The 20,241-nt window shown below is 33.9% G+C and overlaps 1 protein-coding gene across 5 annotated transcripts in view; it reads left to right on the top strand.

Annotated features, from left to right (window-relative positions):
* Positions 1–20,241, top strand: part of REPS2 (RALBP1 associated Eps domain containing 2) — a 115,195-nt gene that overhangs the window by 81,215 nt on the left and 13,739 nt on the right. For 3 of the 5 annotated variants that reach the window (XR_015744538.1, XM_087938263.1, XM_087938265.1), the window contains exons 13-14: positions 4,585–4,643; positions 7,669–7,746. Coding sequence is in view for 4 of the 5 variants with exons in the window: in XM_087938263.1 (XP_087794389.1) it covers positions 4,585–4,643; positions 7,669–7,746 (137 nt within the window). In the remaining variant the exon portion in view is untranslated. Of the gene's footprint in view, positions 1–4,584; positions 4,644–7,668; positions 7,747–10,871; positions 11,122–15,548; positions 16,166–20,241 lie in introns of those variants that run through there. The other 2 variants (XM_087938267.1, XM_087938266.1) reach the window with 2 other exon arrangements.

Genomic DNA, 20,241 nt, shown 5'->3' with positions numbered 1-20,241 from the left:
ACAAGGTATTCGTCTTAGTATAAATATTCTCAGTATACATAAAAGAAAAGATACATTCGTCAGGAGTTGAGAATCATAAGGTACGACACTTAATGATAGTCATAGAGTACAATAAGCAATCAATCATACTAGGAAACAGTCGATATAAGTCGTATACAAGCGACAAACTTACAGTCATACAGCCACAAGTGGGAGGGGATGGGGTGATAAGGAGTGATGACAAGATTAACAGTAATAGTAGTGCAGACTTTGTAATAGTTGAACAGGGTTGAAGGAATTATTTGTTTAGCAGAGTGATGGCTTTCGGAAAAAAGCTGTCCTTGTGTCTAGTTGTTCTGGTGTGCAATGCTCTATAGCATCGTTTTGAGGGAAGGAGTTGAAACAGTTTATGTCCAGGATGTGAGGAGTCTGTAAATATTTTCGCAGCCCTCTTTTTGACGTGTGCAGTATACAGAATGTCAGCAGATAACCCAAATCTGCAAAGATGAAGTCAGGAAAGCAAAGGCTCAGAATGAACAAACACTTGCAACAAAACTCAAAGATAATAAAAAAAAGTTTCTTTCAATATATAAATAACAAGAAAAAAGTCAAGGAAACAGTCGATCTACTAAAAAGAGAAAATGGCAAGGAAGTAACAGGCAACAGGGAAACCAGAGCTGTTTAACTCATTCTTTGCATCAGTTTTCATGCAAAAAGAAACTATAGCCCAACTTACCAAAAACATAATAAGTAAGAAAGTGGTACTTGATCTTGATGAATATAAATGACTAGGACCTGATGGATAACATCCAAGAGTTCTAAAGGAGCTGGAAGATGTTATCTCAGAACCATTGTACCATATCTTTAAAAAACCCTAGAGCACAAGGGAACTGCCAGTGGACTGGAAAAGAGCTGATACTGTTCCCAGCTTCAAAAAGAAAAATAACAAACCTAGTAAGCTACAGACCAATCAGTCTAACATCAATACGTGGGAAGATACTCTTCTGACCCAACCCTGTTACCAGCAAGAAAATTTCAAACAAACGCAGCAACTCAAACCTTCTCAGCTTTAATCTACAAATAACTTCTTTGTAGATAAAAGATAGCTTGCAGCCAATTAGTCCAACCAGAAAAACCTTGACAGAATTCTTCAGATAAGCCAGAGTCTCTACACACAATGCTGGGTCCTCAGAGTGTTTTTGCCTTTTGAAACCAGGCTTATATTCCCTGGAGGGAGGGACCATTACTTTGCATTCTTACTCCTGAGTTGCCTGCTGTTCTCTTCTACAAATCATCCTGCACTCACACGCACTTGGCACAGGCTCCTCAGGAACCTCATCACTGCTGCCAGCTCCCACAATCCCTGAAGGCAGCAGTCTATTCCCTGATGGTCCCAGCCCCTCATCTGAGTCCTCGCTCTCCTCCACCATCCGCCCCTGCCGCCGGCTAACCACAACAGATACTGGAAAAAAATTTAAAAAAAAAATCACCCGTGAACATCTAGAAACAAATACTCTTATAACTAGTAGCCAGCACAGGTTTGTTAAAAAAGGATCATGCCAAACCAATCTTATTTCATACATTGACAAAATGACTAAATTAGAAGACGAGAGAAATGCTGTTGATATACTTCAGCAAGTCATGAGGGAATGGAAGGGGAAATCATCAAATTTGCAGATGAGAGTAAGCCGGTAGGTTATGGCAGACTATAACCTACTTCTTGGTAAACTAGAAAAATGTGGGATAGACAGCATCACCACCAGATGGATTTGTAACTGGTTGACAAACTATACTCAACAAATAGTCCTTAATTGTAGTACATCTACATGGTTGGAAGTAAGCAGTAGAGTACCACAAAGTTCCGTCTTAGGCCAGCACTCTTTAATATGTTCATGAATGACTTAGAAGAGGGAATAGAAGGGTAACTCATGAAATATGACACTAAGTTGGCAGGAATAGCCAATACTCGAGAAGACAAGCTCAGGATCTGAAAAGATCTTGATAGACTTGAACAATGGACCCTATCCAACAAAATGAAATTTAATCTGGAGAAAAGCAAGGTTTTACACATAAACAGGAAAAACAAAAGGCATAAGTACAGAGTAGGCAAAACCTGGCTCAAAAATAGTAAATGTGAGAGGGACCGTGGATTTCAAATGGGCGATCACTTAAACATGAGCCAGCAGTGTGCTGCAGCAGCCAAAAAAGCTAATACAATCCTTGATTGTATAGGTATATAATCAAAATCATGTGACCACTTTATAAAGTCTTAGTAAGTCTATATCTGGAATAATGCATCCAGTTTTGGTCACATTTCAAAAAAGATGTTGAGATTTGGAAACAGCGCAAAGAAGAGCAACTAAGATGAGTAAAGGCCTGGAGACAAAAACATGAATGGTTGTGGGAATTGGGTATGGCCAATCTAGAGGAAAGAAGGAGGAAATGTGAAAAGATAGCAGAATTTCAGTATTTGAGGGGCTGCCACAAAGAAGAGGGGGTCAACTTATTTTCCAAATACCAGAGAGCAGGGTCAGAAATAATGGGTAGAAACTTCAAAGAGAGAAGCAACCTGGAATAACAGTGAGAACAATTAACCAGTCAAAGAGCATGCCTTCAAAAGTTGTAGGTGCTTCATCACTAGAGGTTTTTAAGAAGAGACTGGACAGTCACTTGTCTGAAATGGTCTAAGGTCTCCTGCTTGAGCAGAGGACTGGACTAGAAGATCTCCAATGTCCCTTCCAGCTGTATTCTGATTTAATTCAGATTTTTGCTTACATGCTTAGAACTCTGACTAAGTATAATACAGAAGCATCACTATTTTGAAAAAAGTCAAAGATATCCCAGTACATAATTGTATAAATACGTCATAAATAGCTTACATTCAAATTTGCTGACTACCTAGAAATGGCATTTTTTTCCCCAGAAATTGGTTAATGTCAACTTGTGAACAAAGTCATATTTTTCAGTGGAACATTCTGTAATTGTATCAGTGCTACATAGATACTACATTTCAATCTGAATAGCTATTGTTTGTAGACCCCCCTTCCAAACTTAGGTCTGAACTTAATTTCTATATCTGATGGAAACTTGCTTTAATTCCCATCAATTTCAATTCCTTTGAGGTTGGTCATTAGTTACTTTTTTTGGTGCCATTGTAACTTTGGACAGTCACTAAATGAACTGTTGTAAGTCAAGGACTACCTGTACTGTCTTTAATATTGACTGAGGCTGAGCTGCTCCCCTTTACTTGCACCAAGGCAAGAAGAAAATGTTACTCTCTGTCTTCTGTGAAATTGATAACAATTTCTTAAAATGCAATCAGATTCAGTGTCCTTTAGAGAAGTGCCAGGAAGGTTTTCCCAACCAAGGGAAATATAGAAGAAAATACTGATGCTTTAATTTCCTATGATCAGAGAAAATGAGTAAGAATTGAATAATAAAATCCAAACAGAGATTACATACTGAAAATGCCATTCCACAATTTTGTAGAGTTGATACAGGAAACAAGTGACTTAGAACTGAAAATGCATATTAAGTAGGAAGAAGAAAACAACAACTGTAAGCTAAAAAATAGAAAAATAAATCTCTTCCTCTGCAGAGCTGTTATTTGAATTAAAAATTGAATTTACTTGAAATAAAAATCTAACACTGTTATAATACTGTTTCTAGCACACAAATACTTAAATATTGTTAAAATATTGTTTCCAGCACCCAAGATTCTTTTAACACAAATATATACACATGTAAACTTATAGTATATCAGTGGTACCATAAAATTAATCAAGACTTTGTATTATATCTATGTTTGCTTTCAGTAACTTGGTTGTCATACTAATTATGATATCAGTCATGCAGTTAGAACCAATGTGAATATTAAAATATATAAGTTTGATATCTGATCTGCATCATACCATTCTTAAGTATGGTATGATACAGATCAGATATCAAACTCATATTTCTATTGTATAACAATAGAAATAGTACTGAACATTTTATAAGTTTAGGATTTTTTCTTGATAAATTACACATACTTTAATCAATATTATTTTACTCATTAATCTTTCCTAGCTATTTAATAAATATATTCATACAAATTTTAAATAAAACATGGTAATAGAACAAGTGCCATCATATCTCTAATTATATTCAATAATCTTATCCATATAATTTTACTTTTTTATACAATCCCATTTTCCGTAAATGCTTTCTAATATATAATATTAGTGCTGATACTGGAATTTTGCTTTTATTTCTATTTCTGTTTCATTTCTATTTCCTTTCCAAAAGTGTAGTTGATAGTACATATGTATGTTATGCCGGTATTTAGCTGAATCAATGTTGACTGTTGTTTTTAATCCTATAGACACACACACACACACACACGTGTGTGTGTGTGTGTGTGTGTGTTTCAATTTCTGTAGCCACTCATTTCAATCCAACTCTGGTGTGTGTGTGTATGTATGTGTGAAGACAGAAGTATGGTAACAAATTGTTCAAGTTCGTATTATTAAATTAATTTGTGTGAAGAAGTTAAATTGTCCTGCTAGGCACATATGACTATCCATTACATTCATATGTGTTATTTTTGTCCTTTGATTTTAACAGTTAGATCAGGCTGGATACCACCACCACCTGCTCTACCTCCCAGGCCCTTTATATCACAGGTGTGTTAATAATTTCAGCATGATGTTATGCTTAATATCTATCTTAAAAGGGAGAGATAAAAAAAGTTTTTTCTTGCCCAACCATCCATCAAAGCACACAAGACAAAGACAGTACCATTAATTATAATTTTTAGGAACTATTCAGTAGTTAACTTCAACAAGACATCCTATAGCTTAAAAAAAATGGTATTCAAAGGGAAAAGTGGATTAAGAAAATGTTTCCAAATCTGTTATAAATTCTGTAATTATTATAATCAGTAATCAATAATCCAAATAATTTTCAGTGATTTGAACAATCACTAAACAGAGTCAAAGACTGCCTGTATGTTTCTTGATGGAACTTAAAAGAATTGAAAATATCAATCAACCAGTAAAACCCGTGCTATACTTTCTGAATCTTTTTTTCATATAATAATAGTTGGTTAATCCTGCTCTTGTTATGCAAAATGGAGTTTGAAAAAAGATTCCTAAATATTGAGACTTATTCTGGAAGTCTAAATGATAGTTTCTAACAAAACTTAATTGCTTGTTTTCAAGACACTACCTTTAAGATTACTGATGAATTCTGACTGCCCAATATTATAATATTAACTATTATCCTGATGATTTCTAGAAAAATACATTTGTTTTATTTCTATCACACTTTTGGGTCTCATGCATAAATCAAATCTAATTGATACTTACAATGTTTACATAACAAAATGTCTTCTGTAAGCATGTCCATAAATATTAGATATTTTGTAACATTGCTGATTATGTAGTGAGAACTAAATATTATACAGCATACAACATTTTAGAATAAATCATATTTCACAAATACTTGTTTAATCAATTAAACATACAGTGATGAGGTTTGCTGTCCTAATTTTTTTTTCTAATTTTATTGGAATAATAATCTGTATTTTTTTTCTTTTCTATTTTCATTAAAGAATTAGTCTTATAAAGATTTACTCAGAAATGATTTCTTCCATGTTCTGTGGTATATATTCTTTTGCAAATAAGTGTAGGAGTTTTGTCTAAGCTTATGCTCAAACTTCTATATTATTATAGTACTATCATTTGCTATTAATACTGCTTTACCTTTTATATGGCTTTTAAAAAAATCAGGCTACTATAATTCCTTTATTTTACATATAATAATATAAAAATACCATAGAAAGGCAGCAGGTGAGAAACCAAGAGACAGTAAGTTCTAGTCCTGTCTTAATCACAAAGCCAGCTAAGTGTCCTTAGGCCATCACTTTCATTGCAAGCTATTTCCTGCCAGGAAAACTGCAGGGACTTGTGTTGGCACTTGTCAGGAGTAAAAACTGACTCAAAGATACCAAACAAAAAACCCCAACAAAAATAGTAGAATTTCACATGGCATACAACTTATTTTCAGACTACTACTACTATTTCAGCCTATCAGAATTTAGTCACTATTTGCAAAGTTTAAAGGTAAAAGTGAAGGTAAAGGTTCCCCTCGCACATACGTGCTAGTCATTTCCGGCTCTAGGAGGCGGTAATCATCTCTGTTACAAAGCCAAAGAGCCAGTGCTGTCTGAAGACGTCTCCGTGGTCATGTGGCCGGCATGACTAAACGCTGAAGGCACACGGGAAGGCTGTTACCTTCCTACCAAAGTGGTCCCTATTTTTCTACTTGCATTTTTACATGCTTTCCAACTGCTAGGTTGGCAGAAGCTGGGACAAGTAAGGGGAGCTCACTCCGTTACGCAGCGCTAGGGATTCGAACTGCCAAACTGCCATTTTTTCTGATCGAGAAGCTCAGCTTCTTAGCCACTGACCAGCGTGCCACTGCATCCCGCTTAGTTATTGTAGCCTAAATGTAAATCTGAGAAGAAAAGGTAGACTGTAAATGGAAAATAACAAAGCCAAAAAACTCAGATCAATGTTAGGCCAAATAAATTATAAAGAATTGAAGGGCTCACGTATTACCCACTGAAAGCCAGGAGTGTTTTGTTATTGGAAATAATATTTTAAAAGTATAGGTCTAATTTGTGCAAAAGGCTAGAATATGCTTCATATTTGAAATAATAATATGATCAAAGGCTTCTCATCAATATCTGAATCACTGATTTCTTTTGTTTTAAGAGTGAATACTGTAGATTTTTTATAACTGGGTAAGCAAAAGACCTTGGCAGTCTTTCAGCCCATATCAAACTCTTCAAACATCCATTCTATCGCATCCCATGGTCATGCAATCAAAATTCAGGTACTTAGCAACTGGTTCATATTTATGACCATTGCTCTGTCCCAAGATCATATGATTGCATTTTGCGACCTCCTGACCAGCAAAGTCAATAGGGAAGCCAGATTAACAACTGGGTTACTAACTTATGAACTGCCTTGATTCACTTAACAACTGTGATAAGAAAGGTAAAATGGAGCAAAACTCACTTAACAAATGTCTCACCTAACAGTAAAAAAATTAGGCTCAATTGTGGTCATAAGTCAAGGACTACCTGTAGTGATGTAGAATCCAGTTGACAAACATAATATTTTCACTTGTAAAATTGGGCAAACTAAAAATCTTAATTGTAATTTTGCAGCTATAATTTTGTTTAGGCCAATAATAAAAAGGCTAATAAAAACAGTTGATTAGTATGGAAGTATTAAGAGCAGTATTGATCTTGTTAATTTTATGTTGTACATTCAGGAAGTGTTTCCACCCAAGTTGCCATTGTTGACAATTTTCCTTCTGTATCTTATTTTCTCACATTCCTTGACTTCATGATGTCATTTCCAGCGTCAATGGTATTCATATTCTGTCCCACATAACAAAATCTGCTTCTTTTTAAACCAAAAAAATGGTTTCCTGTTTAAATGTTTATTATATGTATTCATTTTTCTTCTAAATTCCTACTTCACTTGAAAGTCTGTTCCCCAAAGAAAACTATTCTAAAAATTTTCTACAAGTTTAAAATTAAAGTTAAAAATTTAACCTTTTATTTATTTATTTATCTAACTATTGCTTCTTCTGATCGTGCTACATAAAAAGATTGACTCTGATTATGTTCTGCAGGTTTCTCTTCCTGTCATAAATACTGAGCCAAGCACTCAACCCAAATCAAGCTATATGAACTTCAGTCTTCAGGAACAGGTAGACTTTTAAACTATAAATATAGAATCAACAAACTTTTTTATTCTTCAGTTTATCTCCCTACTTTATTACTTTCATAAATCATGCCTAAAGTGGGACCATAACTCACAAACACACACACACACACACACACAGAGAGAGAGAGAGAGAGAGAGAGAGAGAGAGCACTCACAGAGTAATAACTGTTACTTTAATAGGTGAAAAGGGTTTTTTTTAACTGAGGATAGCAAACTAATTTTATTTAATTATGTATTTATTTCTTTATGCATACATAAATGTATGAATACAAATTGGGCTGGATTTATGTATATATATATATATATATATGTTTCTTAGATTGGAATGAAGTTTTAATCTGTTCAAATACAGACAGATGCAATATAAGATTGTTTATAATAAAACTATAGAAATGTAGTTTTGGTAACTCTTCCTTCCTTGTAAATTATGCCTCTAACTGTTGATTATATAAGTAATAGAGATATCCGTTATGCCTAATTTGTAAAAAAATGTTTACAGAACATAGTACATTCATCAGGATATGCAAGAAAACACTTGTTTTTTGTTTGATTGATTTTTAATTTTACAGCAGCCTTATACACAGAGATGTCTTAAAACACTATATAGGTAGTCCTCATTTTACAACCACAATTGAGCCCAGAATTTATGTTGCTAAGCGAGAAATTTGTTAAGTGAGTTTTGTCCCATTTTATAACTTTTCTTACCACAGTTTTTAAGTGAATCACTGCAGTTATTAAATTAGTAACACCATTGTTATAAAGTCCAAACTTTTGCGGATGATTTGGTATTGTGCTTGAGGAACCATTAGATTCGGGACCCAAATTAATTTGGAAAATAGAAGAATGTTGAAAAGTGGCAGGGCTTAAAATAAATAAAAAAACAAAGTTTATAACAAAAACTCTTACTAAGAAACAGAACAAAGAACTGGAAGAAAAATTGGAAATGCAAATTGTCAAAAAATTAAATATTTAGAAATATGGCTAACAGCAAAAGTATATCTATTAAAGAAAATAATTATACAAAATTGATAACACTAATTAAGACGGATTTGGATAATTGCAAGAAATTACAACTATCGCTTATAGGACAAATTGCCACAATAAAAATGAACATATTGCCAAAAATTCTGTTTCTGTTCCAAGTGACACCAATAAAGTTAGGAAAGAAATTTATGGAAGATCTAAACAAATTAATATCAAAGTTTATTTGGCTGGGGGCAAAAATGCGATTAAAGTTAAAATTGTTACAGGACAGCAGAAAGAGAGGAGTTTTTGCTCTGCCAGATTGGGAACTATATGAAACAGTAGCAGCCCTTACATGGATCAAAGATTGGGTAATGTTGAAAAATAAAAAAATATTGACAATTGAAGGAGACGACTTACAATTAGGGTGGCACGCATTTTTATGGGATGGGAAAAAAACAAGATGCACAGTTATCTCCAAAGAAACCAAATAAGAAATGCATTAATTTGGGAAAAGATTAAAAGAAATCATGACAAAGTTCTGATCTGGTTATCAACCATGGAAGTATCAATATACCCAAATGTGTTAAATCTTGATAAGATAGTAAGGTATAAGGACATCTTAAATGAGCAAGGGATATTAAAAACTAAACAAGAATTAAAAGAGCAAGGAATTGAGGCAGAATGATGGCTGTATAGGCAAATACAAGCAAGATTTAAGAAAGATACAGAAAGACATGGGATACATAGAGAACTATTGCAATTAGATAAGACTCTACAAGGTTCAGAGGAGAAATTGAAAAATTATTATATTATTATATTTTTTGCAGCATTGCAAGTCCACCACATATGAAAAAATGTATCTGGTGCATCTTTAGACTTCCAACAATTTGGAGATATATTTTTAAACATTTTAGAAAGCCTTGCTGGTGGAAGATGCCACCCGTAAAACATCTTATAAAGATTTTCTTTATAAGCCATAGCCAATTTTATTTTCTTACTTGTGGTCCAAAGTTTTTGCCATTTAGCCAATTTAATATTATAACTGACATTTTTTGCCCATGGCACCATTGTTTCTTTAACCTCATCTTCCTCAAATTTGTATTCTAATAAATATCTATACAATATTTTTATTAATTTATCATCTGTCTCTAACAATAGCTTATCCAGAATTGTTAATTCTTTATTAATACCCCATGTTTTTCTGTCTTGTGTGTATCTTGATTGTATTTATAAATACAACCACCATTCTATATTTACCCCTTGTGTTACTAGTTCTAATCTAGTTTTCAGTACTCCTTGTTCATTCAGTATATCTCTATAAGTTACTATTTTCTTCAAATTTATCAAGTTTAGATGTATAAATGCTTCTAGCGTGGAAAGCCAAATAGGTATTTTTATGTAATTTTGATATTTGATTTTGTTCCAAACTGCTAACAGTGCCTGTCTTAAATAGTGTCTCTGGAAATAATTATGTGCTGTATCTTTTCCATGCCAGCCTATTTGAAAATCATGACCTTCTAGTTTTAACAATCTTTTATTCTTCAATGTAATCCATTCTTTTATCCATGTTAGAGTTGCTGCATAATAATATAACTCCCATTCAGGCAAGCCAAATCCTCCTTTTTCTTTAGTGTCTTGCATCACTTTCAATTTAATTCTTGGTTTCTTACCCTGCCATATAAATTTTGATATTACTTGGTTTAGATTTTGAAGAAGCCTTTCTCTAGTTTAATAGGAATATTTTGAATGCTAATGCTACATTTATTAAAGGCAACAAGAATAACTTATGCACAGAATTGAAAAAATGATAGCATGTCACCTGAGGAAAATGTGATAAGAAAAATTCTAGAGTGTGCCGAGATGGATAAGTTGACCATGGAGATAAAGGAAAGAGAGGAAACAGATTATTATTTGACATGGAATGTACTGTATGATTGGCTAAATCAGGGGTCTCCAACCATTTGGACCTCAGGGACCACCAAATTCATAATTTTAAATCCCATGGACCACTAATATGAATCCAGCATGCCACTCGCTGAAGTGCCTGGACTCCCACTGACGGGATGGGGTCCTTCAGGCATTTAGTTTGTCTGCCTGTTTCTGCAACTTAAATACTCAGTCATTTGGACCTGTTTCCCACAGAAAACAAAACACCGGGATCTCTCATCTCTCTCTCTCCCTCCCCTCTCTCTCTTTCTCCCTCCCTTCCCCTCTCTGTTCCCCCCCCCCATCCCCGGGGCTGGAGGGAAAGGAACCTCTGAACTGTTGCTGGGTGATGGGAATCTGATGTCTGGAGGCTGACGAGCTACATGCTGAAGACCAGATGGCTGTTTTTAAACAATCTTATCTTATTGCTTTATATATTCATCTAATTCAATTTAATTTGTTTTATTTTCTAACCATTGATAAAATAAATCCCATACCATATAATATTCCGTTTCTTCTTTATTTTTAATTAATCATTCAAATTGTTTCTGAATCTATCAGGCTTTGTGTGATATAGTTCATTCCTCAAACCATACAGAAAGATTACCATATACCTGTGAGAACGTTGTGTAACTTTGTAAAGTCTCTAAAAGGTTTCACAAGGATTTGAATAAACACTGAGCTACACTGAGGTAAAGCTTTTTTATTTTGTCTATTAAAAGACAAATTTAATTTTCTCTATGTCATGCTGTCATCGTTATTGCTGTTGCTGGAGGAAATAATATTGAATGAAACATAACTTAGTTTAAAAAAACTAACCAAAAATTGGCATTTTGACCAAAGCTAAAAGCCATCCACTCATCTTGTATGTCTCTAGGTATTAAAGTGATCAAAATGTTATACATACTAGTTGGAGCTTATAAATCAGCTTTGTAGAGAACTGGAATTGTTATACACATATGGGTTACATTAGTTAATGGGGTTCTTGGCTGAAAAGAACATACCAAATACAAGTGGAAAAAAAATCAGTTTCCAGAATAGAGGAATGACAGAAATGATTCAAAGGGAAGGAGGATTTTGGCATTGAACATTCTTTAGCTTCTTTGATTAATTGTATCTGGCTTCTAGACTGATGGGTTTCCTGTAACTGGTTTCATAGAATTATCACTCTATGTTGTCATGGCCAGATAGCAGAGCAGCATTATTATAATATTGTTATTATGCATAGGTTACTGAGAAGAACTATGTTATTATATGTAGCATTCTAGAAAAGGACTAAACACTTTTGCATTTCTGACTGGCTTACTAAAATATATATGATATACTTCAGGAGAGATGTGTGGGTGATAATGTAACTTGGTTCTAAAGCTTGATTAATTTCAGTAATTTCTAAAACCCTCACAGGAATAACTATATTTAGAATGCCAGATGGCAATCTAGGCCAACAGAAATATAGAACATTTCTTTTTATTGATAATATTATTTAATATCAGGGTTTTCAGTAGCAAATTAAGGTAGACCTCCTTTCTTTGTGCTTTGGGAAGATGGTCTCTTGTTTTTGCGATTTTCCAGTGAGGAGAATTATCTTAGCAGAAGTAGGTAAAAGTATAAACACTTCCAGGCCTGGTGCCTCCTCTCCAATTCTATATATTTGGGCAGTGCTCACTTAGAGACTTATAAGACCCGCTATACGTAATACACTGTACAAGTTGTCCTTAACTTACAACCAAAATTGAGTCCAAAATTTCTGTTGCTAAGGGAGATAGATGTTAAGTGAGTTTGGCCCCTTTTACAACCTCTCTTGCCACAGTTCTTAAGTGAATCACTGCAGTTTCTATCTTTTCCATTGACTTTGCTTGTCAGAAGGTTGCAAAAGGTGATCACGTGACCCGAGGACACTACAACTACTGTGAATATGGGTCAGCTGCCAACTGTCTGAAATTTAGTCACATGATCATGGGGATGCTGCAATAGTGTGAAAAATTTATTTTTATTTATTTTATTTAGTTTAGTTTGTCAAGCATGTATGAGAAAACAAGTGTAAGTATGAATATAACATATCAACATAAGTATAAATAGGTATAAATATATCTATAATAAATGAGTATGAATAAATGGGAACAGTAGGACAGGGACGGGTAGGCACGCAGGTGTGCTTATGCATGCCCCCTTACAGACCTCTTAGGAATGGAGTGAGGTCCACGGTAGACAATTTCAGGTTAAAGTTTTGGGGGATTGAGGATGTACTGTAACAACAGAGTCAGGTAGTGAATTCCAATCATTGACCACTCTGTTGCTGAAGTAGTATTTTCTGCATGATTATAAGTCAACTTTTTCAGTGCCGTTATAATTTTGAAAAGTCACTAAATGAACTGTTGTTAAGTCTAGGACTGTAATTTCACATAAGTCAATTTCTTTTTTTCTTTTTTTTTAATAAACTTTTATTGAAAAATTAAAACTTTAAAATACAAAATACAGTACAAATATTTAAAAGTGTTATGTATGTTACAATCGATTTTGACAGTGCTTGCATTCCAATTGTTATTCCAGGGCATATTTTATACTATTTGTTTATATATATATATATATATATATATATATATATATATATATATATATATATTTGTTTTCTTAAGTTTTCGCAAGTTGTAGCTACAACTTTAAAAGCACAACTACTATGACGTGGGAAAATACCTGAGCAAAGCCGAATGCCATACATACATACATACATACATACATACATACATATTTCTATCCTTCTAAATTATACATTCCTTATTTATTTGTTTATTTCTATCATTTATCCAATGGTACCAATTTTCCCATACTGTATAATAAACTGAGTCATCCTTCTCTCTTCATTCTAATGAAAGTTTTCCATGCAGTCAAAGTTCTTTTGAATAATTAAACTACCTGTCGGCATCAAATCTCCTTTCCAACATTGTGCAAGTGCTAATCTCGCTGCTGTTATTATATGCAGGATTAAATATTTTATCTCTTTTGCATAATTCCCTTTAATGATTCCCAGAAGAAATATTTCTGCTTTAAATTCTATTTGGACTTTAGTAATTTCTTTTAACCATTTTCATATTTTGGTCCAATATTTCTTAACTTTTGGACAAAGCCACCATATGGAAAAGAAGGTACCCTGTATTTGCTTATGTTTCTAACAATTTGGATTTAAACTAGGATACATTTTAGCCAATCTCGAAGGGGCTAGATACCACCAATAGCACATTTTATATTGATTTTCTTTATATGATGCTGATTTTGTTTTTGTTTTTTCCCAAATCTTTTCCCAATCCTCCAATTAAATATTATGTCCCAAATTTCTGGCCCACGCTATCATCAGTCCTTTCACTGTTTCTTCTGCTAAGTTGTATTCCAATAAATAGTTCTAAATCTTTGATATCAATGTTTCCTCTGTACCTGTCATTAGTTTACCTAGTTGATTTCGTTCTATCTCAGTTCCAAATTCCTCTTGGTCATTTTTATATTTTGATTTTAATTGAAGATACGGCATCCAGTCTATATTTAGTCCCAGATCTTTTAGTTCCTGGTTGGTCTTTAATGCCCCTTGGGGGTCCAAAATTTCATAATATCTGGCCATTCTTCCTAGATCTAATGTATTTGGGTGGATCATTGCCTCCATAGTGTATATCCATCCTGGGATTTTTATATAATGTTTATTTTTAATTTCTTCTCATATTCGTATTAGAAAGTCCATTAGCATATGCCTATAGAAATATGTATGGGCCTTACCCCTGGAACTCCACATGAAAGCATGCCACCCTGCCTGTAGATCATGTCCTTCTAAAAATAGAATTCTCTTATTTCTTAAATTTACCCATTCTTTAATCCAAGTTAGGCCTGCTGTTTTATAATAGGTTTCCCAAGCTGGGAGTCCAAAGCCAATTTCTAAATAGCAATTATATTGTTAGAAATAAATAACTCTATTAAAGTTAAGCAGCAGATAGCACTAGATTTGGCAAAATGGGAAAATTTACAACTGTCATTAATAGGGAGAATATCAACAATCAAGATGAATTTATTACCCAGAATTTTTTATTTGTTCCAAACAATTCCAGTTAGGTTTGGAAAAGATTATTTTGAAGATTTAAATAAAATTGTGTTGAAATATATATGGTAAGAAAGCGAGAATAAAATTAAAACTTTTGCAAGATGCTAGAATAAGAGGAGGATTTGGTTTGCCAAATTGGGAGTTGTATTACCAAGCTACAAATTTGATGTGGGTTAAGGAATGAATAACATTAAGAAATGCTAGATTGTTGACATTAGAAGGACATGATTTGTTGTTGGGGTGGCATGCTTTTCTATGGTATAAAGGAACTAAAACATAGGGGTATTTTAGAAGACATTATATATGGGAGTCTCTGTGGTTAAACTGGGAGAAGACTAAAAGGCAATGCTATTTGAAAATTCCAGTCTGGCTATCGACTATTGAAGCATTTTCCTATCCTATAATATATATAAAAAGGAACAAACAGTTAGATATGGTGAAATATTGAATGAAAAGGGTGAACTTAAATCTACACAAAAATTAGAGGAACAATTTATATAAGATGAATTGGTTTTCATATGCGCAAATACATTCAAGGTATGATAAAGATTCTAAAACAGAAGTTTCTATGATAAACTGACGGATTTAGATAAGATTTTGACAGGTACTGATGAAAAGGTGATTTAAAAATTGTATGGATATTTATTAGAAAGTAAACTAGAAGAAGAACAAATTAAAGAAACAATGATTGCTTGGGGGAAGAATTTTGGATATGGGATTGATCTAGAGAAATGGCAAAAATTGTGGTCTCAAAATTATAAACTGACAATGTCAACAGCATATAAAGAAAATTTATATAACATGTTTTACAGGTGACATTCCCCCCCTCCCCCAACAAGAATAGCAAGAATGTTCAAGAACAAATCTGAAAAATGTTGGAAATGTCATCAGGTACCTGGCTCATATTACCATATGTGGTGGACTTGTGAGGATGCCAAAAAATATTGGACTAAAATCCACACATGGTTGGAAAAAATGACAAAAAAGCATACAGACTTGAAACCAGAGATATTTTTGTTGGGAATTTTACCTGAAATATACAGTAAAGAAGTGAAATATTTGATTGTAAATGTATTAACAGCAGCTAGGATTGTATTTGCTAAAAACTGGAAAAATAAGAAAATACCATCACAGGAGGAAGTTATTAAGAAAATATTGGAATGTGCTGAAATGAGTAGATTGACATTTGAAATCAGAGAACAAGATGATAAACAATTTTATAAAATTTGGGATCTATTCTATCAATGGTTAGACAATAAAACACAGTAATGAAATATGTAGATCTTTAGAAAATAATGAATATATAAAGAAGTATTTTTAAATTATATCTACAAAATGATTGTAGGATAGATTTGAGATGATAATTTGAACTGTCATAAAACATTAAGTAAAATATGGATTACCTCGTAAAACATGAATGAATATCATGAATGATGTTTTTATGTTTTGTTTGTCTGTTGTCTTAAAAAACAATATATATATATATTTTAAAGAAATAAACCAACAAAAGTAATGGAAATCAGTATAATAACATTTCAGATGGCTGTCCTTAAAGTCTATTCATCAACCCATATTCTTTCAGAAGGGCTGGTCCAGCATGAAATTGTCAGTTGCTGAGAAAATGTAACAAGTAGAATTTAGCTTCAGGAAACTTTGGAAATATTTTTCTTCTTCATTATAGAGTCTTATCTGTGCTATTGCCTTTTTAAAATTACAGCACATCACAGTGCCATTCTTAAATAACCCATATAGAGATGTCAGTATAACTAAAGGTGTTATGTGGCCATAATTTACAAAAAGGCTAATGTAAAATCTTAAAGTTAATATTTTCAGGGTTTTTTTTCTTTTTACAATCCTGTAATCCCCTTTATCATGCTGGAGTCAGGGTGACTAAACGGAGATAAATATTTACTAGTCAGATGCCTTTCCTGATACCTATGTAGAGTTTGCAGCAGATATTTTGTCTTTGTACCCAGATAGAAAAACATCTTATTTATTTTTTATTTATTTATTTTATTTTGTCAAGCAATTATAAGATAACAGGTATAAGTATAAATATAGTTATGAATACATGAAATGGATACATATAAAGAAAAAATAATAATAGGACAGGGACGGTAGGCACGTTGGTGCGCTTATGCACACCCCCTACAGACCTCTTAGGAAAGGGGTGAGGTCAATAGTAGACAGTCTAAGGTTAAAGTTTTTGGGATTTGGGGAAGAAACCACAGAGTCAGGTAGAGTATTCCAGACATTGACCACTCTTGCTAAAGTCGTATTTCCTGCAATCAAATTTGGTGCGGTTTACCTTGAGCTTGTATCTATTGTGTGCTCTTGTATTGTTGTGGTTGAAGCTGAAATATTCATTGACAGGTAGGACATTGCAATATATAATTTTATGTACTATACTTAGATCAGACCAAAGATGGCGTAGTTCTAGGTTTTCTAGGTCTAAAATTTCAAGTCTGGTGGCATAAGGTATTCTGCTACGAGTAGAGGAGTGGAGAACTCTTCTCGTGAAATATTTCTGGACTTTCTCAACTGTATTAATATCAGATACGTAATGCGGGTTCCAGACTGATTAGCTGTATTCAAATATTGGTCTAGCAAATGTTTTGTATGCTCTAGTTATTAGTGTGATATTACCGGAGAAAAAGCTACGCAGGATTAGGTTAACAATTCCTAATGCCTTTTTGGCTATGTAGTTACAGTGGGCTCTAGCACTTATAGAGATGAGTACTCCAAGGTCCTTGACAGAGTTTGGATCATCAACAAGGTCTTGGCTATTCAGCTTTTATTTTATTTTCTGATTTTTTTTGCCAATATGTAAGACAGAGCATTTATTTGTTGAGATTTGAAGTTGCCATTTGTTTGACCATTCTAATACATAGTCAAGGTCTTTTTGAAGGGTAGCAGCATTGTCAGTGGTGTTGAATAGCTTTACATCATCAGCGAAAAGAACGCAGTTGCTCTTAATATGATCACAGAGGTTATTTATGTAGAATATGAAGAGAGTTGGTCCTAGAACGCTGCCTTGGGGGACACCACTATTGACAGGTACAGAATTTGATAGGATGCTCCCAATTTTGACCATTTGTTGTCTGTTTGACAGGAATGCTTCCGTCCAGTTATGCAGGTGTCCAGAGATACCATAAGATTTTCGTTTTAGGAGTAGTACCACTGAATGAAATGCTTTACAGAAGTCTATGTAGATTGCGTCTATTGCTTTGCCCTGATCAAGTTGTGTAGTCCATATGTTTTTACAGTGTAAGAGTTGCAGATTGCAGGATAGTTTTTTTTTTTCTGAAAAAAATGACTTTACAGGTGACACAACATAAAGAGATTGGTCTGTAATTTTCAACTAGGCTGGCGTCTCCATTTTTGAAGATAGGTTGGGCAAGGAGCTGGTCCTAAATGATTTTTCAAAGATTACGCTTAGAGGTTCGGCTATGGCAGTGGATAGCATTTTTAAGAAGCAGGCACATATTCCTTCTGGTCTGTTGCTGCCTAGGATTGAACTCCCAACCTTCCAATTGGGAGGTGAGCATCTTCATCTCTATGCCACCGCACCACTCTAAAGTTAATATATTCAGTTAATGAACACAAATATGAATAACTCTTACATTACTTAATTCATGCTTAGCTCTTTCTGGCTGCTTTTTCAAGTACCCTAATCATTAAGGATTTGTTCATTACTAGAACTGGATAACTAGAAAATCAACTATATTGTGCCGCATCCAAAAAAGGTTGCTGCACCATATAGTCCAGGGGTGTCAGACTGGATTTCTTCAAGGGCTGGATAATCATTGTAGTTCTGGCAGGAATAGCTAACAACCAGGGGTGGGATACGACAGGGTTAACTACCAGTTCAGGATTTACGAACTTCCTTACAGGCTGCGAGCGGTATGCCTGTAAATCGTCATCAACAGCTGCCTGCAGAGAAGCAGCCTTTGAAACAGCCCTCTTTTCTTGCTTTTCTAACTGCAGCTGTGCCTCGTTCGGCAGCTGAAGTTGAAAAGTCAGGAAATAAAGATCAGGTAAGAGCCCGGGTAGGTGGGCAAAAACATCAGCAGACATAGAACCGATTCTATGTCTGCTGCTCTTCAGAGCTACCGTTTCTACAGAGGTGGACAGAACCAGTAGAAACCCACCCCTGCTAACAACCTAGAAGATAGGCTCAAGATCCAGGTGGCTGGCAGAAGCACTGCAGGCCAGTCCTTTGCTGTTTTTAGACCTGCCCTGTGGGCCTTTAATTTGACACCCCTGGTACAGTCCTGAGAAAACTGAATGGCCTTTCTGCCTAACATTGCTTAGAAAGTTTATGTTTATCTGAAATTGCATATCCAGGTGATATGTAATTAACATATTCATAAAGATTCAACATAGTGAAGGCAGTTACTGTCTCCATAAATTACGATTTTTGGAGAATGCTTTTGTTTTGTAATTCTCTTGGCATCTCATCTGAAAAGTGACTTCAAGTAAATATTGTCATTACCATTAACCCATTAGCCGTTACTATTATTATTGAAATTTCTGCAGAGGTTTCACGTTCTCTTGTTTTAAAAATGGGCTGCATGAATTCAGAGTATTCATCTTTTATGGACATATGCATGTATCTGAAATTAAAAAATACTTTTGAAAGACTGTTAAAGCTCTGAAAATGAATTCAGCAATAATTCAGAAGTAATAAACACAGGAATGAAATTAGAAGAACAAGTGAAGGAGACGTTGATAGCCTGGGGGAAACCTTTGGTTATGGGATAGAGTTGGATAAATGGCAGAAATTATGGGATAGAAACTATAAATTAACAATGTCAACAACTTATAAAGAAAATTTGTATAAGATGTTTTACCGTTGGCATTTTGCCCCGGCAAGACTGGCAAAGATGTTTAAAGACAAATCAGCAAAATGTTGGAGATGTCACCAGATACCTGGAACATACTATCATGTGTGGTGGACATGTACAGAAGCTAAAAGATATTGGACAAAAATACATATGTGGTTGGAAAAGATGACAAAACAACATAGATTTAAAACCTGAGATATTTTTATTGAGGATTTTACCTGAAAATTATAGTAAAGAAAAAAAACATATTTAATCATATACATATTAACAGCAGCTAGAATTGTATTTGCTCAAAATTGGAAAAATGAAAAGATTCCGATAGAGGAGGAGGTGATTATGAAAATATTGGAATGTGCAGAAATGAGTAGATTAACATTGGCAATTAAAGAACAAGAAGAAGCAGAATATTATATGATATGGAATTTATTTTATAAATGGTTGGAAAATAAAGTAAGAAGTTAAATGATATTGTTATAATGATAAAATATATATGGTTGAGCAGTTTGTAACACGAATATAACCCGAGTAAGAAATGTATGCAAAATATAAACATTTGCACAAGATATACGTACCCAGTCGACACACTGTATAACTGAAAGATGGATTTGTTTTAAAATAATTTTAAAAAACATACAATATTTGGAACTGCCAATTTTAG

The sequence above is a fragment of the Pseudonaja textilis genome, chromosome 8 (genome assembly GCF_049901715.1).
Source record: "Pseudonaja textilis isolate UNSWEBS1 chromosome 8, rPseTex1.2, whole genome shotgun sequence".
In the NCBI taxonomy this organism is placed as follows: Eukaryota; Metazoa; Chordata; class Lepidosauria; order Squamata; family Elapidae; genus Pseudonaja; species Pseudonaja textilis.
This window is presented reverse-complemented; position numbering and strand designations above follow the sequence as displayed.